This window comes from Embiotoca jacksoni, unplaced genomic scaffold, assembly GCF_022577435.1.
Source record: "Embiotoca jacksoni isolate LCO1_2020_lvr unplaced genomic scaffold, fEmbJac1.0.p SCAF_10, whole genome shotgun sequence".
Lineage (NCBI taxonomy): Eukaryota > Metazoa > Chordata > Actinopteri > Embiotocidae > Embiotoca > Embiotoca jacksoni.
The window spans coordinates 17592583-17619622 of NW_027185230.1; the positions used below are offsets into that span (position 1 = coordinate 17592583).

Sequence of the window (27040 nt, forward strand, 5' to 3'; positions counted from 1 at the left end):
TGTGTGTGTAAGAACAAGAGAGAGAGAGAGAGAGAGAGAGAGAGAGAGAGAACCCCCTCTGAGAAAGCTGACTTGTTAAAACTATCTAAGCCCCCCATGAACCCCTGAACTCCTTCCCGGTGCTTTGCCCTGCAATCTGAGCCTGGACTGACCTGAGCATCTGTAGACGGCTAATGCATCTGGCAGATGGCTCTACGTGTGTGTTTGTGTGTGTACTGGCATGTGTGTGTGCACATCTGTGAAAACTATGTTAACATTCATGTTGGTGTTTATGTGTGTTAAGTATTCAAGCAGAGCAGCAGCCAGCTCGCAGGACAAACAGGTCAATAGTGTGCAATAGGTATTAGAGCGGTGTGTTTGTGAGCCAATGAAAAACTGAGCAGCTGGCACGTCTCTGAACGACATGTCTGACTGATTTCAAATGTCTATCAGCTTTAACTCTGAAGATGATAATCAAGTTTTTATTGCTGACAGGTCACTTGCACTGAAATATACAGAAAACTGCAAATTTAGCCAGTTAATTATTCAGCATTATACCGTGGCTTCTGATTGCCCATTAAAATGAAACTTGAAGGATATAAATTACCATTTCAAGGTTTTCCTTTGATGATATCCTCAGTGTTATGAAAGGTCGGAACACAGGACTGACTGGGATATTTTAGTATTCAAGTCATATTATTTATAATAGTTTAACTTTTTGGGGAAAAGTGTTGGAAATTTACTTTTAGTTGAGATTTAGCTCCCTCTGTGAAAACACAAGAATAACTTCATAGCTGAAACTCAGCCAAGGGGAAAAAAACAACTGGCCTAAAGTTCAAAATACCTTCCTACTACAGCCCTCATTAAGTTCACTGATAAACACAACATGTTTCATTCCCTCAGACACAGAAAGTTTGTGTGCTTTTACTGTTGTTGAGTTGCGACTCTTTGTTCCATTTGGTGGACAGGAATTCACTGCAGCCTGCAGCTGTTCATCAGGCTGAGCTAATCACCTCCTGCCTGTCTTCTTATCGACTCATGATAATAAAGTAAATAAGAAAATTCCCTCAAAATCTTGAACTACTTATTTTTTTTTTACCAAAATGCTCCTTGGCTGTTTTTCCTTGACTTCTCAGATTGAACAGGTTTGAACTCTTAACATCTTATCGAAGAACAGTTTCTTCTTTTGTGATTAAAAATCAAACAGGAGATGCTCATGTCCTGCTGAGACTTGAACGTTCTCCCAAGGTCACTATATACACTCTTCTATGGTGACCTCAGGATGAACATAAACTGGATTTTAACTTGAAATCCTGAACACTATAAATGATTCCGCCCACAGATCTGTTAAACTGCAAGAAACCAAGCAGCAGCACTTATTCTTCCCACTGTTGACTTTATGCCGTCCACACCTTTTTTTTCATTAGTGGAGAACTCGTGTCTTTGAGGAAGTCGTATGGTTTGTATCATTCAGTGGTAATTTATCAGGATAACAATGCAGATTATTGAATATTATTCTTCACTAAATCAGCTGATCTTTGCTTTGTGAAATGAATTGTTACGAATCATCTTTCTGAACAGGAAACGCTCTCACTTCCTGTGTAGACAGGAAGTTAAAAGAGAAAACAATGGTGCCCTCCCTTGTTGCTGAAACGCATTAGGTCAGTATTAACTGTCAAGAGGTGAAACTAACTACACTTTTAAAAACAGATAAGTTAAACAGCCTCTCTATTTCCTTTGCTGATTGGTATTCTTTGTGTGGACACTAATGGACATCCCCTGTTTCTAATGTGGTGGGACAGCTTGTTCAGTAGTTGTGTCAATCTAAGTAACAGTGTAAAGGTTTGGTCAAACTTTGAGCTATGCAGTGATTATCATTATGAGTAATGTTTGCAAATTAAATTGGGTTTACTTAAGAAATTCCCTCAATCTCTGTAAACAAACGACATGCCCTATCAATGGTGAAATGAACTACCTCAGTGTTCAGTGTGGATTTTGTAATCAGCACGTGAGCCTGTATGAACAGGTACAGGAATGCACCGATGGAGGCGGCGGAGAAACACTGAGACTGTGTAACGTGATTGAAAGTATACAGAGTGGGTTTGTGTGTATAGTTTTACTTTGTGTGTGTGTGTGTGTGTGTGTGTGTGTGTGTGTGTGCGTGTGTGTGTGTGTCTTTGTGTGCGAGGTGTGGCTCTGCCTTGCGTTATCTTTGCATTCCTAACTACACCAACTCCTCTCCACGACTGCCATGGCAACCGAGGAGGGGAAAGGCACTAAATCAGTCACACACACACACACACACACACACACACACACACACACACACACACACACACACGCAATTAATTGCTAGTGCCTGGCTCTCAGAGGCGTACGGTTACACGTTACCTTTGAATGTTCAGGTTTTTAAGAGAGACGACCTGCGGAGCAGAAAGTGAGTCCTGAGGGAGCTGGTGCACATTCTGCCCTCCTCGCTCTCTTTGTAGTGTTTCCGACAAGCAGTAAACAGACTTGACTGCAAACAGAAGTTCCTCCCTTCTTTCACCTTTCATTTCGAGCACCTGTTGAAAATGTTCAAATTTCACTTGAACCTTTTTTTTTTTTTCTCATTTTCCGTGGAGGAGAATCGGAGATGAGCATCGGATTTCAAATGAAGAGTCTAATGTGTCCAGTGTCTGACTAAAGAGTTATTCTTCACATGCAGGCCAAATGCAAACAAAGACCTTTTGGTGTCGTGACAGGATATCTTTTATGGGGCCTCTTGTGGTAATGGGAAGTGACAGAGGGAAACCTGAGCAGCACAAATCCTGGTTTGTCAATTAGCCCAAACAAACAGAGTGAGAGGGCAAAAACGCTGAACTTCTCCTTCTGGGTACGAGCCCATGTAACGGGAAGAGGTTTCACATTTAACAACAAGAATGCCCACTCACATGAGTAGGAAGTTTTCACATCCACTACCGGGAGAATAAAATAGTTGACTTTCGCACGATTCAACAGCAAGTAGACAAAACTGTTTGTGAAATACAACGCAGGTGCCGGGAAGGATTACAACCATCACAAAGTTTCGGACCTCTGATCTTTATACCCACAAAATCGGCATAGATGCCCACATGCCCTTTACCTATTTACAGGAAACAACAAATCTCAGAGATCATAAAGTGTAAATAAGGGAAAGAGAAAGTAAATTCAGTGAATTAAACTTGTGTGGGACTGAAAAACAGGATTAATTGTGACTGAGGAGACTGATGATGAAGAGAGTGTTTTTGAAAGACAGTAAATGTACAGTATAGTACTGAAGGCCTTTCTAAATGAATATCAGAAGAAGAAAAAAAGTACCTTTGATGACCTCAGTAACGCCTTCAATCATCAGAGGTCCATTTCTTTGCATTAAATCCCACTTTTTCCTCACTGAATTTAATTTGAGATGATTTTATCTTTAATAATGGACGAGAGAAAAGAGAGCAGGCGAAGCAGCACTCACATGGATACATGCATAACACCGAGGCATCGAGGCAGTGCTGCTCGTATTTTACCACGCCGACGTTTGCGATTGGCTCCTCTCCAACAGCATCCTCATGTTGCAGCGTGCAGAGAGGTTACCTCCATCTCAGTCTGCCTCCGCTTCTCAAACTCCCTGCAGCCTGCAGCACGCCAACAAACTGCTAATTCATCAGTGTGCTCGGTGTGGCGGAGGCTCTCATTGGCAGCCGGATTAACATCAAGTGGCTCTGGTTGCCTTCATAATTTATGGGAGTGTTATAAAAGATGAGCAGCTCGAGATGTTTTATGGGACGTTCGGTACACAGCCATAACAGAGTCAGCCTCGTGCCAGCACAAGCAGGGGGCTGCGCAAATGTCACATGACATATTAGCATCTTTTGATTCATCAGCAATCATTTATGAATAATATATCACAAGTGTAGATAGTTTAATGGATGTATTATGAGAATCAGCGAAGAATCTAGACAAATAAGATTGTATTTTCACACTTTTCACTTCTTGTTTCACCATCACGACTTCCTTCACTGTATGTAAATATACTGCGGAGATGATTTCCTTCAACACTGCGATGTTTAAAACCTCTGCACACCCCTCCGCTGTGCTTCTCTAATTTGGATGTTTCCGTAACATGGCAGCTTTTCCTGTGAGTTTGCAGAATGACATCAAATGTAGTTCACACGACACCGATACACATCCATATTTGAACAGGACGTGCCACTTCCTGCATAGATTTAATGCAAGATAAAACAATAATTTGTGCTGCAATATACATGACTGAGCCATGTCTAAATGGGTCTCGAGGCATCTGGTTTTGCAACTCCCAAGTTATTTGAATTACCCCATTAGCAGAATTATTACGTGCGACGTGCTGCCAAAAATAGATGGAATGCAACAAAATCTTAATCCTCTTGAGAGGGTTGCAACTCTTTCCAAATTCAACAGGTGGTCTTGTAAAAAATATCACTTTTCTTGGATGCAGTCTCTGATGTGCCACTTATGCTGATTGTCTCAGCGCTGCTATAAATCCTCATGTGCACTGACGTGTCCTCCACAGGAAGCAGACTCCACCAGTGGGATTCCTCGATTTGGGGGTTAACAGTTATAGTATTGTGTGGGTTTTTTTCCTTTTTTTTTTTCTGATATCTCTCTTTTCTCCATCTCCATAGGCCCTGTCTTTTTTTCTTTTTTTTTTTACCATCCTTAAGACAACTCAGAAGACATGTTCAACAGACTCTGAAGGTGTTTCAGAGGTTCAGTTGAAAAACGACAACAGATAACACCTTGTTTCAGTGTTATTTCTCAGTAAAACATGAGAGGACATGCTCGGTTAAAAGGTTAATCTCCATGGATGACTGGCTTCATCCAACACCGCGGCTGTGTTTGTCACTCCCTGTGCTTTGCCTCTCCTTTTGCCGCCAGTAGTGGAAACCAGCAGGGGTCCGGCCTGGCTAAGCAGCAGCGGCAGTGTTTTTCTATCACTGTCACCCTCGCTGTGATGAACAGAAGCAGGAGCAGCGGTCCTGGGGGCAGCAGGCAGGAGGGAAGGGCCAGAAAAACAACAACAGAGAAGCTTGTACACATCAACTCTCCCCACTTCAAAGGGCCTCTGATCAAGATTGATTGCTTGCAGAAGAAACCTGCACAAATCAGTGGGATTTTTTTTTTTTTTAAGCCGGGAAGTCTTTGCTTTGCTTTGTAGCCTAAAGCTGCAACTTTAAACATCTTTGGGGGAGCTGGATTGTGTATTTAAAATTAAAATTAAAATTAAAAAAAACAGTCTTATGACAGCTTCCAGGACAGAAAGCTTTCATGAAAAATCTTTTGAGTGTGGCTGCTGGCCAGACTGCATGGCTGGTTAGGAGCTCCTCCCACCTCCCTATGCCCCCACCCCCCTCCACCCCCCACACGCTGCAGAGGACTCCTGCTCCGCTCCAGGCAGCACTCCACCTCTGCACAGTGCAGCAGCAGCAGCAGCAGCAGCAGCATGCCCGGCTGGAGCCGAAAGCAGCCTGCAGCAACACAGTCTCCCGGTCTGTAACCTGTCGCATGTGGAATACAGACGGATGGATATCGGCTTCTGCGGGGATCAGAGGAGCAGACAGTTGTGTTGATTACTTGCGGTCCTTTTTTTTTTTTTTTTTTTTTTTTGGGACATCTTTTGTGTTGCCAGGGATCTCCTCTCTGGTCCGAGCAGGTAAGCAAGCAAGCAAGCAGTCAGCAGGCGGTAGATAACCTTGGCCACTTGAGCATGGTTGCATTGTAGCTGGCGTTTTAGCCTTTGTTTTCCTCAGGTACACCTGTTATAGTGGCTCGGTGAGAGCCGTATAGATTGAAGTTGCGTTTCCTGTGTGTGTGTTTGTAGTAATGCAAGTGAAAATACAGCATTTCTTTAAAAATATATTAAGACGTGTTTTCCTTTCCAATTTCCCACCATAAACCAAATTTGGCAACACGCGACACACATTTTCAAAAACGTCTCAAACCCAAACACGTGGGGTTTTTGTTGCTTGTGCTCGAGCGGATGTTGAAACCGATGCTGGTTAAAATATATATAAAAAATGACCGACCCTTAAAGCTGGAAGTTTCTGAGAAAAGTTGACAAGTTTTTGGGCAGGAAACCCCCCCCCCCCCCCACACACACACACACACACACACACCCCTACCCCCGACCTCCGAAAACGCAGGTTGTGGCCTCTGAATGAATGAATGAGCTGCTGCTGTGAGTGAGTGAGCAGGCGTGACAAATGTCGCTTGTAAATGAATTTGTATTCAAAGTGAGTGGCTGCACACTGAGACGACCTGCTTATCAGACTGTAACATGGAGGAGAGGTTGTCCAATTATTTTGATTATGAATGACTGGACTTTGTTTTTCTGTGGGAATGCCATCCAATTATGTTTTGTTTTTTTGTTTTGTTTTTTAGGGGTGGGGGCGGGGTCTCAGTAAAAAACAGCCATTAGGACAACGCAGTGACCCTCGAATAATAACCATCAGATGATCTATACTTCATAAAAGCTCAGCGCTCGGGTGTGTGCTCCTGTCATGAATCTTTAAAGTGCAGTTGTTGTTGTTGAGAGCGTTCACCTTCACCTTGATTGCATCTCTGGGCTGTTTAACTGTTAGTCCATAACAATACACCACGACTACCTTCTCCAGTCCATCACAGCCCGGCAACCGTAATACAGTTTTAGCCTCAAGCAATGGATAGCCCAGTGTAGTTGGAGTGGACTTTCATTTCTCCGTTATCCTGGTTGTGTTTGAGACCTCTGCTGGCCGGGCGACTCTGTGATGTTCAGTGCAGAGATCGAAGCGACGTTTGCCACCTTCAGGATTATACTGTCTGTACGAGGAGGCCCAAAACTGTAAATCCCACATCAGACCAACATCCACCCTCAAGTCATTTCTCCTCGCGCACCATCTTATTATTTGTCGCCACTGACTTCTCACGTGCCCATGAGAGAATCTTCATAGTCTATGTTTTATGTTGAAGGCTGAACTTGTGGCTGTTTTTGCTCTGTGTGTGCATATTGTGGATATGTAGTTAAGTGTGTGTGTGTGTGTGTGTGTGTGTGTGTGTGTGTTTTACTAGAGGAAGTGAGAAATATTGGACCTTGAGCTTGAGGAGGTGTGGGGAATGTAGACAAGGTGGTCCACCTCTGTTCAAACAACCAGGGCTGAACATGTCAACAAGAGCAGGATAACCTGCAGCGTGCGCAGTTTGACGTGTGTCCCAGTCTCGTTGTCGTGCGTCCCAGTCTCGTCTGGCCAAAACCAAAAAAAATGCTGGACATTTCAGACGAACCTCCCTCGTGCCCTCCTCTGTTGTTGTCGGCGGTTCCCTGCTGGGGAAAAGTGTACCGACGGAGACGGAGGTGACTGGCTGTCAGTCTGTCCTCTAAAGCAGGAAGCCCGGCAGCGTCTCCGATCAGTTGTCTCTTCACATGACGCGCGCACAAAACCATAAGACTCCGTTTCCTCTGTCGTCGCAGGAACGGTTAAACAACCAGCGGGCTGGTCGCTGCTTTCCTGCTCAAACTGAGTCAGACAGAACAAAGAAGCATGTAAACATGCATTATCTTTACCAACAGGAAAACCCTTCATGCCTTGAGGATTAGTCGGTACACTGGAGCCGTGAATTACACCTCTTCTGGAGTCAAGTATTCGTTATCTGTTGCAGTTTGTTTTTTTTGAGTCAATAAACAGATCGAGAACAGCTCTGGCTGAAGATTTTATGAGGTAAAAAAAATTAACTTTAGAATAAATGTGAATAAACTCTGTACATATACAGACGCCGCTTCACTGTCTCAGGAGAGCGATTGTTGAGCCTCGGAGGCGTTTTGTCCAGGTCGTGAGTTGGACGTGATTCTGTGTCGTTGCAGCACCTTGTTGAGAGACAATTAAAGCTGTGAAGGGACCCCGAGACGCCGGGAAACAAACGAGCTCTCCGAGACGGTGTTGATCTTCTCGCTGTCAGTCCAGTTCAACAGGACACTGAGGCAGAGGAAGGAGGTGTGTGTGTGTGTGTGTGTGTGTGTGTGTGTGTGTGTGTGTGTGTGTGTGTGTGTGTGTGTGTGTGTGTGGACGGGGGAAGGGAGGTTGTCGTGGGTGTGAGATTCACCCCGGTGAGACTTGCGCCCGTTAGACATTCCTGACATTCCGACCTCCGGGATGCTTGAGGCTCCTCCGTCTTCTTCTTGCATGTCGGGGGGGAAGGGGGGGAAGGGGTGCAGAGGACTCCGGAGGGCTTTTATGTTTCTGGGCTCCCACCGGCGAGCCCCTTTGGGTGAACAGAAACCACATACCCTCTAATTTAGGAGGCCATGGGAACATGTAGCGCAGCACACATCAGGGCTTCTTAAGTTACATCCACGGATGACACTTAAACTGTCAGCTTGGACTCCGTCATCCGTTTCGTCTTTGAATGTTCAAATAGATGTTTGAACTTTGTCTGAGTTGATTTTTTTTGGTGGGGGGGGAGGGCACTCATAAATGTGCTTCCTCTTTGTTCTTTTAGTTGAATGTTTGAGCCTCACTGGACAGGAAGGTGTTTGTGCAGAGTTGGAAACTAGAAGGCTGTTTTTTTTTTACATCCAATTTTCAATGAAAATTGAGCCCATTATTTTAGGGGGTGGAGCCTACAAGCATGATTTGTGACATCACAAACAGTTAGGAAGCCGATCAGTCTGATTAAACTGAGTATGATGTGGAAACCTGAAAATGGTCTTTATATTAAAGTGTGAAACATCTTGTGGAGGAAGTAGATGCCATTTGAAAAGTCAGGATAGCTCTTCTTATTTGTTAAGTGAATTTAAAAAGAACTTATGGCCTTTTTACATTAGTCATTGTTTTTATGTATTGCAAACTGTTATACTTTGTCCCAAAGACATTTGAAGATACAGCCTGTAGCCATAAAATGACAACTGTGACTAATTGCATCTCATTCTTCCTTCTCTGTCTTCTACATAGGCTTCTGCCTTGTGATCAGCATCTTGTGACGTTGCAATCTTCTGTGGGGCAGCCATGAGAGTTCATCCCGTATCTGCCGGATACCTTCACCGCCACTTCTGACCAAACCCGATTTAGCAAACCGAAGATGTCCGCGTGCAGTGACTTTGCAGAACACGTGTGGAAACCCGGCTCTTGTAAGAACTGCTTCCATCCGTTTAGTGCGCACAAGACTTTCGGCGTCCTGGATGGCGGCGCGCCCGCCGTTTGTTTGAAGAGCAGCCTGGGAGGCGATGAAGAAGCTGGAGTGACGGCACCTTCGCCCTACAGCAAGCCAACCATTGCTGTCAAACCCACTATGATGAGCCTCGACACCAACGAGCCAACTGACGTCAACATGAACATCGAGCAGGTGAGTTTCTTTAACGTTTCCTCTGTGTATCCAACCTTGTTTCGTGCTTTTCTATCTGTCTGGATACGTGTATCTTTAAAAAAAAAAAACAACAACATTGTGTTTATGCTTATTTGCAGCAGGACAACACAAAAAGCCCAACTGAGCGGTTGGACCTGAAGAAGCTCTTCGACCTGTCGCCTCTCTACATTGATAGTAATGGCTGCAACAAGGCCCATAGAGATGCGGTTCTTCAGAGTCCTGATGTCAAGATGGCCTACAACAACTGCTTCTCTTTGGCTCCCTTGTCCCCCAGTATGCTGCCCAAGGACTCCATGATCATCAGCAACATCTTCGTCACCCAGGAGGAAGGTCGAGGCTCTCAGAGTCTAAACAAAAACGCCAACGAAGACTCCAGTAGGCAGCAGAACAGCACGACCGCCATCAGAACCAAGAGCACTTATAATGGAAGTGGTGTGACTACCAGAGCAAATTATCAGGGGTCTCATCAGGCATCTGTGGAGATACCTTTGTCAGTGGATATGATCCCTTCCAGTCCTGCCACAGTTCATTGCAATGGGAGTACAACCACCGTTACCACAAAGACATACAGCACTTCTACCCCTCCCTACACCACAGCCTTAAGTGTGGACGCTACTAGCCACGGCAGCCCGACATCCCTCCACTCTGTACCTGTCCTGTCTAAACAGGGCAGCCTATCGGACTCCTCTTGCTCTTATCGTAGCAGTACAGATTCACTTCCTGGACCAGAAGGGTCGGGAGGAAGAAGAGACGTGGCAGGGAGCCCCCAAAGCCCGCCAGCCACGGGCAGCCCGAGGTCAGCTCCCAACTCTCCCAGTGGACAAGACTCTGAGCCCATTTACGCAGAGAGCACCAAGAAAAAACGCAAGCCGCAAGGAAATGGGCCGCAATCCTATCCTGAGTCCCCAAACCAGACTAAGCCGTCCCAGTGCTCTGAGCTTGACCTTTCTGGAGAGAGTCAACGGGCTACGATCACTGTGATGGCTGCTCACACGGAGTTGAACAACAGGACATTCTACCTGAGCAGCCCAGATTCAGCCGTCAGCACCCAGTGCCACTTCAGCCCCACAGCACGGAAAGACCCCAGCAGTCCAGCTTTCCGCTGGCCCAGCCCCAGCCACAGCACATCCTCTCTGGCCACAGACTCCTCCACTCTGTACCCTAAGCCCCAGTCCAGCCCACCCATTCCTCCTAAGAGGAACATCCGCTCCCCCAAACTGGGCACCTCCAGCCTCTCGCCATCCATGTCCTCTCCAGTACCTCTTCCTGAGCTTCCCAAACTGGGCACCTCCAGCCTCTCGCCATCCATTTCCTCTCCCGTCCCTCTCCCTGAACTGCCCATGCTCTTCCTCGTCTCCGCTAAAGAGGGCCACTTCAAGGTCCATGCAGAGAACCAGAGTTCACCATCCGAACGGTGGCATAAGCCCCATCACCAAAGCTCTGGTTGGAACTGCCGCATTGAGGAAGAGGAGGAGGAGGAAGAGAGGGAGAGGAAAGAGACGGAGAAGAAGAAGCTCGCTGCCAACCCGGGGACAACCACTCGAGGGACAGGCCTGGTCAATGGTGCTGCTGTCTGGAAGGAGGCCAGGGACTGGAAGGCCCACAGCAGCCCCCCTCCGATGACAGAGCCAGGCACGGCCCCCCCGGCGGCCCCCGACAATGGTGCCTGTCAGGGGGAAACTGAGGGCACCGGCGCAGAGGAGGAGGGCAAGCATAACGGGAGCATGCCGGCCAAGCAACCGTTGCACGCCGGCTCATCAGAGCTGCTGGCAGCAGGAAAGGGAGCTGCCAACAATGACCCCAACCCACCTCCTCCCCCACCTAAGAAACTGCACAGGTAAGAATTACAAAGAGCTTTTTGTTTGGCAGCTACACATTCAATTATTAACTCTTCAAACAGGACAGAAGACTAACAGTCTCCTGGTAGGACTGTATTTAGTAAATCTGAAAAAGTCTCGGATTATTTTCATTACTGATGAAACTTTCTCTGTTAATCATGTTGCCAGTTAACTTTTAAAAACAATGACCGATAAACATAAATGATCACAGAACTCAGTTTACAGCAATTAAGTGTAAAAAGTTATCAGCTCTTTGTAATTGTGAAACTGACTCTATTATATGCTGTTTACTTTGTTCAGAGAAGCTGAAAAGAATCACAGATGCAAAATCTTTTATGTGTTAGTATGTAATTTTCTAGAAAATTCGCTGTTATGTTTCTCAAACTCTTGCTTAGAACTACAGGATAAATACTCTTCATGATAAATAGAAGCACAGCAAATACATCAACCATCTTGAGTGAAAGGGCAATCTAAAATATTGCTTACGACAGGGCAGCAATGGAAGAGAACGTCTAATAGATGCTCAATTAGATGCTCGTAAACCAAACACTTACTGCAAGATTAATTTATCAAACCTGAACTGACAATTAAAGCACATATTTCTGTTCGGTCCTTTTGTTGTCTCTGCATTTGCATTACTGGGACTGTAGTTCAGTGGTGGTTTCTTTATATTACATAATTTAGCACTTAGCGTAAATGCGTTTTGTTCTCATTGCTTATGGACTGTAAGCCGCTGCACGTCGCCTGCGACTGCGCCGTTCTTACTGCAGTGATGTGTGTGAATCTTACAGTGTCTTCTCCTTTCATAGCATCATTATTCAGCCTTGAACCAGTCTCCATTCTGGCGCCTTGTGATCATTCCAACTGTCCTGGCATATTCCTCAATGCATGCCTTGTTCTATTCATGCAAAGCATTGTGACTTTTTCAATTCTAATTAACGCACAACATGAGTCTGTTTAATGGTCCACTGTTGTGTCATGTTGCTGCAAATTTGTTTTGGCTGCAGTACAATGTACATTAGTAGAAGTACAACAATTGATGTTGTTATACAGTGACCAATCTTCCATTAGCATGTGTTCAGTTGGGTCTACGGACAAAATAATGATATTCTTGATGGCAGCATGTTGCTGCTGAAATGCACACCCTGGGTATTTGTGTTGCTTGGTAACCGTATTCAATTACATCTCTTACAAGATGTGCAAAATGATGAATTTTCACCTCTAGGGGTGCTCCTTTATGGGTTTCCTAGCCATTTATCAGCTGTAACATATGCACACTTGCGTTAAACTAAATCTCCACGAGGCTAAGAATACATTCTGCTGTCTGAGTCAGATACCCAAAGCAGGAAAAGAGAAGAGGGCCTGTGTACCAGCTATTAGAGCATCAAATGATCTCCTTAAAATAAACTATAGCTTTGTCGTGGACGGCACGATGAGGTGCAACACATCAACTGCAACTTCCCCAAAACAAGCAGAGTATCTCGAGTTCGACTCAGCAAAAAGCCTAATGGAGAACATTTAGCTGTCAAAAACACAGATTGCTGATCACGTTTCAAGGGCCCGTATGTTTGTGGTAATTCTAGTAAGGACCCATCTCTCCTGTTATGACATTGCCGACATTCTGCCCTGATAAAAATACCTTGTTGCGACACATGTGGGAACACGCCTTCAGCCAGCCGGCGACAGTTTTGGCTCTCTGGCGTTCCTGGTTTATCGGCGGGGTTTAGTTTGTTTAATCAACAAGTGTCCCTGGTCAACTCAGTCAAAATCCAAACTTTTATTATGAGGATATTAAGATTTATTATTGGCAGAAATTAGACTCTTGTGAGTTGACTGGACGGAAAACATTTCCCACACAAAGACAAGCCCCCCAGTGAGGCAGCATTTTGATCTGCTGAATCATTTAAAAGCCACAGATGGTTTGAAAAATCTGCTTCTCGGAGCCTTTGATCACTGTGAAAAACACCAATCTTTTGCTCTTTATTCTTTGTAACAGGTCAACCACCATATCATGTGGTAAGCCAGCTTAAGAGAGGTGTGTGTGGTGTGTGTGTGTGTGTGTGTGTGTGTGTGTGTGTGTGTGTGTGTGTGTGTGTGTATGTAAGTGCAAGTACTCTCTAACAAGGAAGGCGTGTCAACTGGTCAGTGAAGGTTGCCCAGAGGGAGGGGCTTCAGTGAACAGATTGTTGCCCCTGGCAACTCCCAAACTGTCCCGGCCTGGCCAATAGTTGCCACCGGTAGAAGTAGAATTTATAGATCAGCCGCGTGGATTCACGTCCACCGAGCTTGACTCGGGTTTGAGTTGCCTTTTGCTCTGTAAGCTACTGTTCCGGGACGTAGCGCCCCTCCCTCCATCCTGATCCCTCTTCTGCAGCAGAGCGGATGGCATCTCGTTGCTGTCTGACAGACTTAAAGCTGCTCTAAAGTGAACCAGTAGGTGAACGAGCGGATGCTTCATAAGAGATATGGGCGCTTTAATTTAACACATCTGATAGGTGCTTCGGTGCTTCTCCTGCTGAGACACTTTAAATACACATATGACTCGTGTGGAGCCAGGGTTGTGTTACTACACATGGCGGGGCTTTAGAGAGCCGTCAGTCTGATCCAGGGGCAGTTTGTGTCCACCGGCCCAACAAGGACCTCTGCTTCTTCAGCATGAGGTAGGCACCTGACTGCAGCTTTTTCTGGTACGTGTCTCGAGGTAGACGCTGAGACCTTTATCTTTAGTCTTGTGGGGGAAATGGTGATGTTCTTGCTCACGCAGCGGTTTTGTTTCAGGAAGTTTATAATGAACAACAGGGGCTTTTTAGGTAAGCAGAAGCCTCTGCTTTTATCACGCCTCTATTAGGTATTGGTAGCCAAAATTCAGAAGTAGCTTTGAATACGATGATGTTTATTTCCTCCCTCTTTCATACCCTGCTTTTAGCTCGTCTTCTAATCTCTTGTAATATTTTCTTGGTACATATAAAATAGTAATAAGATGAAGAGAAGTGAAATAGTTTTTGGACAGTTGCAGGGGATAAGCAACCAAACTAAACTTGCAGATATTTTTTTGTATTTGCATATAAATGGAAGGGATTTGCAATGAAAAGGGAGATCAGGTAAGGCTGGAGCAGTTTGCAAAAGATAAAAAAGATTTACGTCAAACATTAATGGATCTTTGGTTTATGACTACACAGCCATAGTAACAAGCCCAAAGTCAGGGTCAGATAAACAATGGGTGTCTTTCTTCTCTGCACTGTATAGTAACATGCATGGAGGTTGCACAACATGAAGGATCAAATGTAATCTGATACAACAGACATACAATAGATTCGACACTTTTGTGAGTCTTTATTTGAAAGAACACTTAAGAATGAAACTATTTTCAATCAATTCCTCTCTGACATATTATCATAAAAAGGAAACTGTCACCGTGGATTCTTTGAGGTTGTGTTTGTTGCATGGATGTTGAAGATTGCATGATGTTGTACATGTGTACCTGTTACTACCTCCGAGTCCTCTTCAGTGTACGACAGGCTGAGTCAGCCTGCTTTTCCTCTTAACCCTACTTCATTTGAATTATAGTACGACATAACCAGCTTGTATCATGACTAAAAGGTTATTGTCTCGACATAAAATTGCCCTGGAAATTTAATTTGTGTATGCAGACTTTGTCACACCCAAAAGACGTGACAAACGTACGTACTTTGTCTCTTTTAATGGTGTCAGTTTATATATTCACCACTGAGGAAGGTCTAAATAAGAATCAGGAGGTGAAGCCAGTTTTGTTAACCTGATCCACAACAACAACACTACAGCAGTTTAGTGTGGGTCTCAGTTTACACTGTCACACTGCTATCTGTGGCTAGTTAGCTGTAACCCCGAGCCGATCCCTTTTTAAAGCTCCCCGAGTTCCTCTCGCACAGCTTTATTAATACCGCACACGTCAGGAGAGCATGTGTGTCAACGGATCCAGTGCGTTACTTACTGAAGTGTGATTGTTTATATTCTAAATGTGGGTTACTGTCGTTGGCCGGGTGGATGACAGAACACAAACCTTGTCGCACAGATTTACTGATATTTCATGTACTTTGTTTGGGCAAAGAAAGTGATTATATCTATTGTGCAATCAGGATGCTTATTAATTGATGTTGAGGCTAAAACTGGGAATCTAAGCACAGGAAGAATAATGTGATCAAATGCATTTTATGCAATCCTGTTTGAAGTTAAAATCATACTTAAAAAAAAAAATCTCAATTAATTGAGAAAATAATGCTCATATTAATTATTAGTTTTAGGCCCTGAATGCTTGTATATTCTTCTATGCAGTCCTAATCCAAGTCCTTTTTTTTTATTATTTATTTATTTATCATGCCCTTCCTGAGACGGCTCATTTGTCCCTTCACATCCTTCCACAGGACATAAACGGGGACATTTTTTCACCACGGAAAATCTCATGTTTTGGATACATATCTGAAAGATCCAGAGTGAGAGACATGCACATGCACCTGGACCTATAATCCCTGCACCCTTTACCATCTCTCCTGTGCTTAAGCATTTCCACCGCCTTTCATCACGGCTCTTTTGTCTGTAAAACGATAGTGTATCCTTTCACTAACTGCCCACAGAGAATACCTAACCCTTTGTCTCCCCCCAGTGCTCCTCTCTTTCCCTCCTCCTCATCTGTTTGTTCTGCTGATTTATGGTGGAATTGAAGTCAGGGGGCTGGCAGATAAATGGATAGAGGAGTCATTTTGTGATGGAAGGGAGGAATGAGAGATGAAGGGTAGGGACGAGACCTTGCTTTCCTGAGCCATTAGCGGGTATAATGAGACGAGTGAATGGCCGTCACTCAGCTTAATTGGTCACCTTGATTAGAAACTCTGCTCATGCACAGTTTTCATTGACATTATAAGAGGTCATCGTGGTAGTCAGGAAACTGAATAGGAAAAGAATGCAAGGCTCCCTTCGAGCCAGTAAAAAGAAAACACCCCCTTGTTCCTTCCCACGCACTCGGGCAACAATATCTTAAAAAGTATTTTATGCCTGTACTTATAGTGCATAGTTTAGAGATAAAGGGGAAGTAGGAGAGACACTAACATTTAAGGACATGACAGATAGTTTAAAAAAAGCATCAGAACCAGAGATTCATTCATTCTGCTTTGTCTAAACCTGACAACTACTTAACCCGTAATATAGTCTTGCATAACCAAATCTATCTCCACCGTGCTGTGCCAATGCAAGAGAATGGTCTAGCTGCTCTCGTGCGTCATTATAAATCAGTCACAATTGTCATGTGCAGTGCTGAGCTAAGGTCACGAGTCAGCAAGGTTGTTCTGGTGGAACATTTGCATGTGGGGAGGCGAGCACTGGCATTATAATGGCTGAAAGAAGCGAGCAGGCCTGCCGTGCTGCAGCATCCAAATCTCCCATCAAAATCTTTTCCAGCACTTAGGTTGCTGCTCGAAGGTTGTTGTTGTTGCACAGATAGCGGAAGGGGAGGACAAAAACTACTGAAATATTTGGCCAGTAGCAGGTTTATATCCACAGTCTACATCCGGCAAGTCAGACTACCCACCATGCAAGTCAATTGCCTCGAGCTGCTAGCCACAAGCAGGAATGAGGAAAAGCAACTTACTCGGGGAGAATCATGGGAAATGACGTGAAATCTAATGTGCCACCATGCTGTTGCTGACACTTGTGGTCAGCAGAAGTTCCATAGACCCACTTTATGGTTCAGATAATATAACAGGTGCTATTGTACTTGAGTGAAGAGACGTTGCTTTCAGTAAGCTTGTTTATTGCAGTTGCAAACAGTGAATAGAGAAGTGTGCTTCTCTAACAAGGAAGTGAAATTACTCTTCAGTATCTGTTTCGTCATTTAAAACATCAAAAACAAGGTGTTCTTTCCCGTGAATTTACTAGTAACACAATCGCAGATTTTTTTAAAAAAAACACATGAGGAAGTGGAGTGGTTCCACATTTACAAGGACATGACAAAGCTACTGACTGAGCAGCTCCTTGCACCATATACAGCCTCAATGCAATGCTTGTTTATATCTTGTTTATCTCGTTGTGTTGACCGAGCCCTGCTTTGTGGTTTTATCTATTACAGAGTGTGCAGTAAGATGAGTGGCAGCAACATGGAGCTGGACCGCTGCAGCCAACACGGGTCAGTAGAGAGTCCCACTTCATCTTTACGGGGTCTGGGCAGCGCCAGCCTGCCGGGCGCGTCCACCGACAACCTGACTGCTGACACTGGTAAGAACCTCACACTGAATCCAGTCCGGTTATGGACAGTTTTTTTTTTTAGGATGTCTCGACTGGTAAATATCTATTTACTGAAAGAGAAACATGTGAAGGAAGTCCAAGGTTTGAACTGATTATGTGTAAATGCCTTTTTGACAAGTCTCTTGGGTGTCCGTGGAAGCTGTTTTGTATTTCAGTGTCACGTTTAACAATAAGGATGCACTTTGTACAGAGTGAAACAGTAAAAACAGGAAAGGGAGAACTGCACGCTTTTACAGCAGCACCCTGTCAGCTTATTGCTTCTCTTCCTCTGGTGGAGTGCAAATACAATTTGTTATGACTGACTGTTCATTTTCATACCTTGAGTTTGAGATCCCCACAATCTTTAGAGACATGGCTCAGAATGAGTGGCATCTATCTGTCCTTGGTCTAGAAATTATTGTCGTCCTTCATGTATCAGCTTTAAACCTCAGTGGCGCTCAGACGCTTGTAATTGCTGTAACTTCCTGGCCGATGTTGTTTGAAGAGATAATTATGGACCCTGATAACGAAGGAAAAAGGGCTTGGCTACATCCCACAGAGTACTTTTTTTTTTTTTTTCTTTACAATCTTCTCCCCTCTGTGAAAGCAGTTATTGAAGACCGCACCACACAATTATCTCAGTATCTGTCTCCTTCGCTGTAAAGTCGAGTTCCAACTTTAAGTCTTTAATTGACAAATGGATCATAATTGGATGGAAGATGTTTTGAGTGTCACCTTGAACCCGGGGTTTTGGAAATTTCCAGGTCTTCTGAGGAGACGAGGTATGTGCTCGTATCGCGGCTGAGCAGTCGGCAGTGACAGAAGGGGTGAAGTCAGTAAATGAGATTTACAGCTGTCGTCCAGGAATATGTAAGTCTGTGAGCACTGTGAGGTTGAAGAAGATTAACTCACAAGGACGCTGAGAAACAAAGGTTACACTGTGTGAATCCACAAAGGCAGCGAGAAGAAAAGCTGCCGGTGGTTGTTGGTCTTAATTTCTATCTGCATGGCTGAGCCTTTATTTTCCAGCTCCAGACAAGTTTATGTCACATTGTTTGTGTGTTTTTCTTTCTGCTTGGTACACGTGAGTTCGATCCTTTCCATAAACAACATGCTATATATGACCTGCTAATGTCATTTTTTTTCTTCCTTCATAGGTTCTCGTGATGTTACACGGATGTCTTGTTCCTCTCCATTTCTCAGAAGTCCTGTGGCTTCAGCTCCGGGGTCTCCTCACCCGCCTTCCTTTCACAGTTTAGGCAACCAGCCGCCTCCACTCCCGGAGAAGAAAATGGTCAACCGCACCGTGTCAGCGCCCGACAGCTCCAACGGGAAACCCTTCATCCGAGCCTACCCCCGCCTCCCGTTCACCGGCTCGGAGAGCAACGTGTGTCGGTCCGTCGACGTCGGCTCCCGCTCGAGTTTGCCGTCCAGTCCCGTTGACCCGCGGCCCATCTTCTCCTCCAACGAGTCTCTGGAGCGTTGTCACGCTCCACTGGCCCGATCTTCGAGGTCGCGGACGCTGGACGAGCCGATCAAAGCTCACGGGCGTCTGGGCGTTCACTGCCGAAGCAGCATCACCTGCTCCTCTTCGCCACAGCTCAGCGTGCCGTTCTCGGCCTCGGAACCGTGTTCGGCACCAAACCTGGGCTCGAGCCTGCAGCTCCAGACCCTTCTGAGTAACATTGACAGTAGAGAGGGAGTGTACTCGAAGCTGGGCGGCCTGTATGCCGAGTCTCTGCGGCGCCTGGCTCTTAAATGTGAAGATCACTTCACGCACTCCCAGAGGAACCAGCTCCGGTTTGAGGAGAGCAACTGGTCGCTGTTCCGGCTCACGTCGAACAAACCGAGCTGCAACGCCGGCGATGCCGTGTACTACTCCGCTGCCTGCGCCTCCGACCCCAGCAACTCCTACGCTGTGAAGGTAATCCCTAAATACTGAGCCTAATGCAGGAGTGAGAAGTTTTTATATAATAGTTGTTGTTTTTTTAATCATAATACTGATCACAAATAACAGAAAACACTCCAGATACTTTCTCAGAATTACAGAGCGACTAGTTTATCTATTTACAGTCCAACCAAACAAGCACGTTATTTTAATCAGTCTATAACGATGCCTTTTTTCATTATGAGCAACCAGCAGTAGTTCTCTCCTCATTTAACAGCTTCCTGTTGCTGCTACTTCCTGTGTTTGTGTTTCCGGTGACTACTTCACAGTAAAAGCCACAATGCTGTTTGGACATCCAGCGTCAACTAGCAGCAACAGGAAATGTTCAGTTAAGCAGTAACTTAACAATAATTAAGACTAAACAGTAAAGTCCAACATGTAAAAAAGAGTTTGACTTCCAGAACATCTTGATGATTATAACTTTAACGCTAAAGAGAAAAACAGAATTATTTTTGTATCATCACTCAGTGCTTCAAATAGTTTAGACATTTGACAGATTTTTGTAGTTGAATTTCTAATCATTTCATAGAAAACCTTGGTTTTACACACTAAGTACAGGAGACTATAAGTCTATGATTTCAAGTCATTGTTGGCTCTGTGTTTGATTGCTAATGTGAAGAGAAGTGTTTCTCAAATTGTTAAGAGAGCAAGTTGCAGCTCAGTCGAGATCTTTACTGCTGTTAAAGGAATAATTTGCCTAGTGGGTGTTGTAAATGTATCTTTAAAGCGGGGATTTGACAGTTAGAAGACAGAATGAGGAGATTAAAATCGGGCGGTGGTCTCGTTTGTTCTTAAGCTTCAGATGGGATGGTCCCACGGCAACAACAACAAAAAAAAAACCTTCAAGGCATTTAGTGTAAATCAACCAGGAAGGAGGGTGTGGATTCAGTCTCACTGATCTTTGTCCCAAAGTCATTAGTGCTGTACAAAGCAGCAGCTTTTTGTATTGTATGTGTTATGCCACATCCTGGGTGCCCACAGTGTTGCTTAACATCTCTAGGCCCAATTAATCTTTACATTCCAGGCAGGATTTACAGTCAGACAAACCTCTCGTGTCAAGGCCAAGACACACAAACATAAAGTAGTATGAGATCACGCTGCATCGATGCTAAAGATGATATCATAATTTGCATTGATTAGTGTGATTCAGTACATGTGTGAGTATCGGTGTGACTTTGATTTTAAGATATGCAACCATGTGTGTTGCCAAATTGAAACTCTATAAAAGTGGAATTTGGTCCATTTAATCACAAACGAGATTATATGTGTAAATCTGATCCCAACACATGATGAGAACATTACTGAAACGTTATGGGGAGCTTTTATGTCAGATGGAATTATTATGCGAGAGAATGTAGTCGTTTAGTTTGATCCAAACTCGGCTCAGTCCTGGAATCAACTTTACCTCCTCGTAGTTTAAAAACTGCCTTTTTAAAAAGCTTTTCAGTTGAGGAATTAGTTTTAAAGCTGCATGAAGGACACTGATTTCTCTTTCATGAGAACAGAAACCAGATTGGCAATGACCTTGGAATTTAACTAATAAGAATTCCTCTCTTATGTTTCTTGGCGTCACTCTCTTCCTGTTTCTGTGTGTGGAATTCTTGCCATTCCTTTCTTTTTCTTTTGCTTCATCCCTTCCTCCTGTCCTTTGTGTGTAAACCTTTCCAGATCTGTAAGAGTCCGTCTGTGGAGGCCAAACAGGGTCATCTCTACGGTCTGTCCGTGCAGCAGAGCATGCCTCCTCACTTCAACCTCCAGCAGGATCGTGGCCACTTCCTCGCCTGTGTCCCTCAGAGCATGCTGCCCTCTGATGAAGTCTCTCCGCCCGCCGCTACTGCTTCGTCGCTGCCGCAGCCGTCCACGTCTGCGAAGGGTCAGCAGGTGGACCGAGAGCGGGTGGTGGTCATCACCCCCGAGATCCCTCAGCAGACCGCGGCTGACTTTGTCCGGGAGTGGGAGGCCTTCCATAAAACTCAGCCAGAAATCTACGAGCGTCGCGTCTGCTTCCTCCTGCTGCAGCTCTGCAACGGCCTGGAGCACTTGAAGGAGCACGGGGTCACGCACCGTGACCTTTGCCTAGAAAACCTGTTGTTGGTGCCTCATCAGCGCAGGTCCTCCCAGTTCCCCCAACATACCGCCACCGACCACAGCACCGTTAACGGTTCAAACGGCGTAGAGAGTCAGCGCCACCTTCCCCGGCTCCTCATCAGCAACTTTGCCAAGGCCAAGCGCCGCTCCTCCGAGGACGCCACCTCCACCAGCGTGGACCCTCGTATCAAACGAGACCACGCCAGGTTGGCGCCTGAGATCGTCTCAGCGGCCCAGTATCGCAAATTTGATGAGTTCCAGACGGGCATCTTGATCTATGAGCTCCTCCACCAACCCAACCCATTCGAGGTGAGTCCAGCACTGAAGGAACAAGACTACCGCTGCGAGGACTTGCCTCCAGTCCCCTCAGCCTCCCTTTATTCAGCCGGCCTCCAGAGGCTGGCCCAGCTGCTCCTGCAGCCCGACCCCATCAAACGCATCCATATCCAGGAGGCCAAGCGCATCCTGCAGAGCCTGCTCTGGGGCCCCAGGAAGGACCTGATGGAGCAGCAGTGGGAGAGACACGGACAAGGGGGAGGCTTCGTTCACGGAGCCCGGCACGAGGGCCTTCTCAACTGGCTCGACGTAAAAAGGGCCCTGCTGATGATGAAGTTCGCTGAGCGATCTCTGGAGCCAGAGAGGAACGCAGAGCTGGAGGACTGGTTGTGCTGTCAGTACTTTTCCTCAGCTCATCCTCTGTCTCTCTGCCACACTGCTGAACTGCTCTACTCACTAAAGTGAGGACACACTGAAACGTGTGCGAGCGGAGCCAGACTTAAGTGTGAATTTGTGAATGAGAATGACCAACGATGTCAAAGTTAGTGTGTCGACACCCCGGATAGCGTGACCCTCTGGAGGAACTGTGAACCCGCCCACCTGTTTGCGCTATTTCTACATGCATGAGAGCCAAGCGTCGAACTAGCCGTCCACCGCACTGTACATTCGACACCAACAGTATCCTGCTACAGACAAAGAAACAACAAAAAAAACAGTTAACTTGGGGAACATGACCGAACATGACCTCTGAAAACGCCGCTGTCAGGGAAAAATGGACAAAAATCACAAAACGCTCTCATACACACAAGAATCATTTTGTACCAGTGATGCTGATGAATTCAAAACGGGAAAATATGAACAGTATTCATAATTATATAATACACTTACCAAAGTTTCATGTTTGACACTGTATTGTGCGTATTTATTAAATATCAAAGGAGACATTTTACGCAATGACGACAGGCTAACAACTCGTAACATTACTCCGTGTCTGCCGGTGATGCTGTGTCGTATCTAAATGTGCAGCTAACTTTGTCTATATACAGTATATACAGCTAATTTGTCTAATATTGAAAATACGAGGTCACCCGCAGACTTGCTCTGTTGCACCTTTTCTCTCATATGTTGAGTCGTGGGCACATAGTGCTGTACTGTAAACAACACGCTTTTCTTTAACCAGATCCACAGAATAATGCCGGTTCCTCTGAGGAGGAAAGATCAACCTTTCTGAAGTATTTTAAATTCACAAAACAATCGGTAACGTTAGCGCTTGCTCCTACCGAACGGATGACGCCCAGTTTTTTGTTTTTTTTCTTCTGCTTACTTTTACTATATATTTAAATTTTTGGACATTTGTCACAGTGCCTTTTTGTTCTTTGTATATGTTACAGTGACTCAAGCCAAAATGTAAATATTACTGATCATTCATCCGTTGTGAAACTGGCCTTTCACAGAATGTTCTAGTAACAACTTTGTACAGTGATTTGTAGATGATATGAGATAGAAATGAGCCCAAGCAGGTCTTAAAAAGCCATGAATATGAGCACCAGTTAAAAAATATTTATGATGTAATTTGTTATCCTGTAGTAGTCACTGGAATTTCTTTTATTTTCATAATATGGATTATCGAGTTTTTTATTTGGCACAGCAACAGCTGGGCCTGTTTTGTTTTTGTTTGTTTTGTTTTTGTTTATTTTGCCTCCTTTGTCCCCATCAGAGGAAGCTTCAAGTTCTAAACTTTTTATCTCCAGCAAATAATTTCCTTATAAAGTGTAGAGAGGCTAGAAGTTTACAGCCTGCCTGCAGGTTTTTGTCCGTGACTAACGTTGAAGAGAAAATGACCTGAACTCACAACTAATGCATTATTGATTTGAATTATTTTGTGTGCCTCACTTATTTGCATCCATCAATAAACTGTGCATATATTTTCTCACAGCAGTATCTGTGTTTTGAACATTATTTTGTACAAATTCATTCTGATTGTTGTTAATATATCAGCAGGTTCCTTTATGTGAAACTTAACATACGAGTACACATTGTTTAATTTGATGTCTTTACTGGGGACCTGACTGTAGAGAGATGAGAAGAAATGAGGACCTAATTGGAGTCCAGTTCCTCCGTCCTGTGACAGATGAAGTGCAGGGTGTAATTGTGATGACCAACATACAAAGTAACCCACTCTTTATGTTTCTTACTCTGCTCTCTGGTTTGGTATTTCTATCTCGCAAATTAAATTATGCAAGACTTTGTGGCAAAATTGCTAAATCTTAACCCTGTAACAACCAAGGACTGCAAAGGGAACTGAAAATCCTCAGCAGGATGTGATTTTGAAGCTGAATGCACTCTTATTTTTCCTCAAGTCTTTCTTCTGGAAATATATTTGTGTAAAAACTAAAGTACTTGACAAATTCAATTTGGAAGTTGATTTTTCCGAAAAAGTACTTTTTTTTTTTTTTTTTTTAAGGTACATTTAGAAACTACTAAAAATATAAACATGAATAAAAATCACAGGACTGAAGCTAAAAAAAAAAACAAAACTGTAGTTTGGCTGTCAGACTGGAGTTTTTCAGTTTGAGCTTTCAGAAATATTTGCTCTGGTGAAAGACGCAGAGTACATCGCACCAATCAATAGACAGGTTGGTCGTGAGGTAGATTTGAGTTTGGAGCCTCAGGCCAAAACAGACCCGAAACCTCCCCCCCCCCCCCCCCCCCCCGCCCTCCATCACCCCTCTCCAAGTCCCTCCCCCAACTCCCCCCCCCCCCCCCCCCCCCCCTACCATGGAGCTTTCTGCTTCACATCACTCCTTCAAAACCACTGGCTGCTCCCTTGTCATAGGTGGAACTATGTTGCTATGGTGTTTTGACCAATGGAATGGCATTTCCAGGAAAGCAGCCTGTCTCCGTCTCCCTCTTTCATTCACTCACACACACACACACACACACACACACAGAGTCACCGAGTGAAGCAGCCTGTTGAGCAGGAATCCAAATAACCCCCTGGTAACAACGGCCAAGGCCCCTTCTTTGTTTGTCCAGTGAACACCGGCCAGGAGGTTGCATACTTTATTTGAGGAAAATATGCATTCCAGCAAACTGTCTTCAGACCCGGACCTAAAAAAACAACAACACAAAAACAAAATCACCACACGCTGCTAAAATATTAATTTGATAAAAAAAAAAAATTAAAAAAACCCCTCAACAGCCGTGAAAATAATTATTTCAGTAATTCCCTGTAAAACCTTTTTTAATTTACCATATTCCTGACGTACCTCCTGGTCCATTTTCTTGCTTGTTGGTTTTTCTTATTCCCAGAAAGGAATGCCCAAACACAGGCAGGGACATAATTAAAGATATTTTCAGTACACAAATATACACCACGCATCCATATATGTGCAGGCAACCACATCGTTGAGTTCTTTAAATTCGATGGTGGCTCTTAAAGTGATGATCTTGACAGAAATGTTGAACTTTCCCCCCAATGCTCCCTCTCCTTATAGTCGCTGCTGTGCGTGGTGCACTTTCAAATACTTTTATAGTCCCTAACACAAAGGCAAGAAATATAGTTATATATATTTTTAAAGTTATAGTTACTGTTTATACATCATATGTTTATGTGCATGTCAACATTTATTTTGAAACTTCCCTCTAAACCACAAGCATGACAGCATGAGAGTAGTTAACTACATATCCACAATCTGTCTGACCCATATTTCACCTTTTCATCCCACTCACAGTTTGAACAGTTTATGGTCACTGTTGGCTGGTTCATTTGACCTTAACTAAGCTATGTAACAAATTTTCTGTTCACCGTGTTACAGCAGCAGTTACAGTGATTACAGAGCAGCTCAGTTCAACATCCATTAGTGCGATTCCTAACACTAAGAATCGCTCTCTAATTAATTATAAAGACACATCATCCCCCCGACCTCGTCCTTGGCCACGTGGAGGATGTACAGTACGTAGCTGCAGCTCCCTTCAGACTTATGGCCTGCTCTGCTTACACTGCCTCACTGATAAACTAGACCTCTTCAGCTTCCTTTTGGTCCTTCACCACTCCACCAGCCTTTAAACTGACATCATACACAAGTGTGTGGATGGTTTCTGTCCCACTGACACTTCCCTGCGTCGTGCTGCTTTTGTTATTCTGCAACAATAAGGTCCATGAATCTTTAATAAAAACAGAAGGCAGCATTACCACCGGCAGAAGTAATGCTTAAATCAATAACCCGTGGTACGAAGTGGGGCACTGTGGAGAAATGAAACCCGTTGCGCATCACAGCTTCATCAACTGCTGAATATTTCAGGGTGACAGGTGTGTCTCAGTTTTAAGATGTGGTTCATTTTTAGGACTTTAAATGAAACATTACACAAATTAAAAGCATTCTTCTGTAGAGGTGCTTCAATACTTAATCGACATCGTTTGAATCTACCAGCAGAAGTAACATTTACATTTGTAAGGCAGGACCAGTTTCTTTCTATTTATAATAGGATTGCCATTTATGTTGTTAACAAAATGTAAATATTAGAAGCAATTTTAAGAAAAATGTATTTTAATTCGAGTAGGACAGCAGTCAGGATCTATTTCTGGTAGTATTCTGACATCTAGTGGCCCAATATTGCTACTACATTCAGATTTATATTCCGATATGTTCCAGGTATTCAAATATAGTCATTTTATGGGAATACCAAGTTTAGGAAACAACAACTTTTCACAAGTTTTTCACACTTAAAACACTTGCAGGGTTTTCGCTACCATTATAAGGAACAGGCAGAGTGGCGCTACCTAAATACTTAATAAAGTATATACCTACCTACCTACCTACAGACAGCATGTTATGGACAGCATCAAAACCATCTCACTTCCTTTTCCAAAGATCTAACGGTCATAGCAAGTTTTTGGTGTTATTTTCCATCTGGTCTAGTTTTTAAAAAAATTTTTTGTAAAATCTTACAGATTTTGTAATAATATTAGTGGTTAAAAATGATGTGAAATTGTGTACTTTTAATTGAATTTTTTTTAATTTGGTACACCAAATACATGCTTCCACAAACTTAAGAAAAACTGAGTTGTTCTGGCAGTTTTTTTTTATTTTGAGGTACTAACTCGTTGAATATGGAGTTCTTTGTCGCCGTTTACAAATAAGAAATATCAGAGTTCGAGAATCATTTTTAACGTCACCTGCCAGAATTACATAGCAATGTTCAAAGATTTTTTTTTAAATGACTTATTTTGCTATGAAATCTTGAGAGAGGGCGACAACAAATTCAAACGCAGAAA

At 44.1% G+C, this 27040-nt stretch overlaps 1 protein-coding gene across 2 annotated transcripts; it reads left to right on the top strand.

Annotated features, from left to right (window-relative positions):
• Nucleotides 1-5606: 5606 nt before the first annotated feature.
• Nucleotides 5607-23700, top strand: LOC138211359 (inactive tyrosine-protein kinase PRAG1-like). 2 transcript variants are annotated; one of them, XM_069171173.1, is made up of 6 exons: nt 5607-5677; nt 8949-9339; nt 9459-11197; nt 17296-17441; nt 18608-19374; nt 21067-23700. In XM_069171173.1, exons 2-6 carry the CDS (start codon nt 9076-9078, stop codon nt 22225-22227), a joined length of 4077 nt encoding a protein of 1358 aa, XP_069027274.1. In that variant the 5' UTR covers nt 5607-5677; nt 8949-9075; the 3' UTR covers nt 22228-23700. The 2 variants fall into 2 exon arrangements, with proteins under 2 accessions (XP_069027274.1, XP_069027283.1); XM_069171182.1 differs by having other exon boundaries at nt 9462-11197.
• The last annotated feature ends 3340 nt before the right edge of the window (nt 23701-27040 follow it).

Excerpts from the sequence above, each read along its gene's own strand:
- LOC138211359 (XM_069171173.1), top strand. The coding sequence starts at position 9,076 with ATGTCCGCGTGCAGTGACTTTGCAGAACACGTGTGGAAACCCGGCTCT. Across the intron at positions 9,340-9,458 it reads TCAACATGAACATCGAGCAG|CAGGACAACACAAAAAGCCC; the intron begins GTGAGTTTCTTT and ends GCTTATTTGCAG. Across the intron at positions 19,375-21,066 it reads GCAACTCCTACGCTGTGAAG|ATCTGTAAGAGTCCGTCTGT; the intron begins GTAATCCCTAAA and ends AAACCTTTCCAG.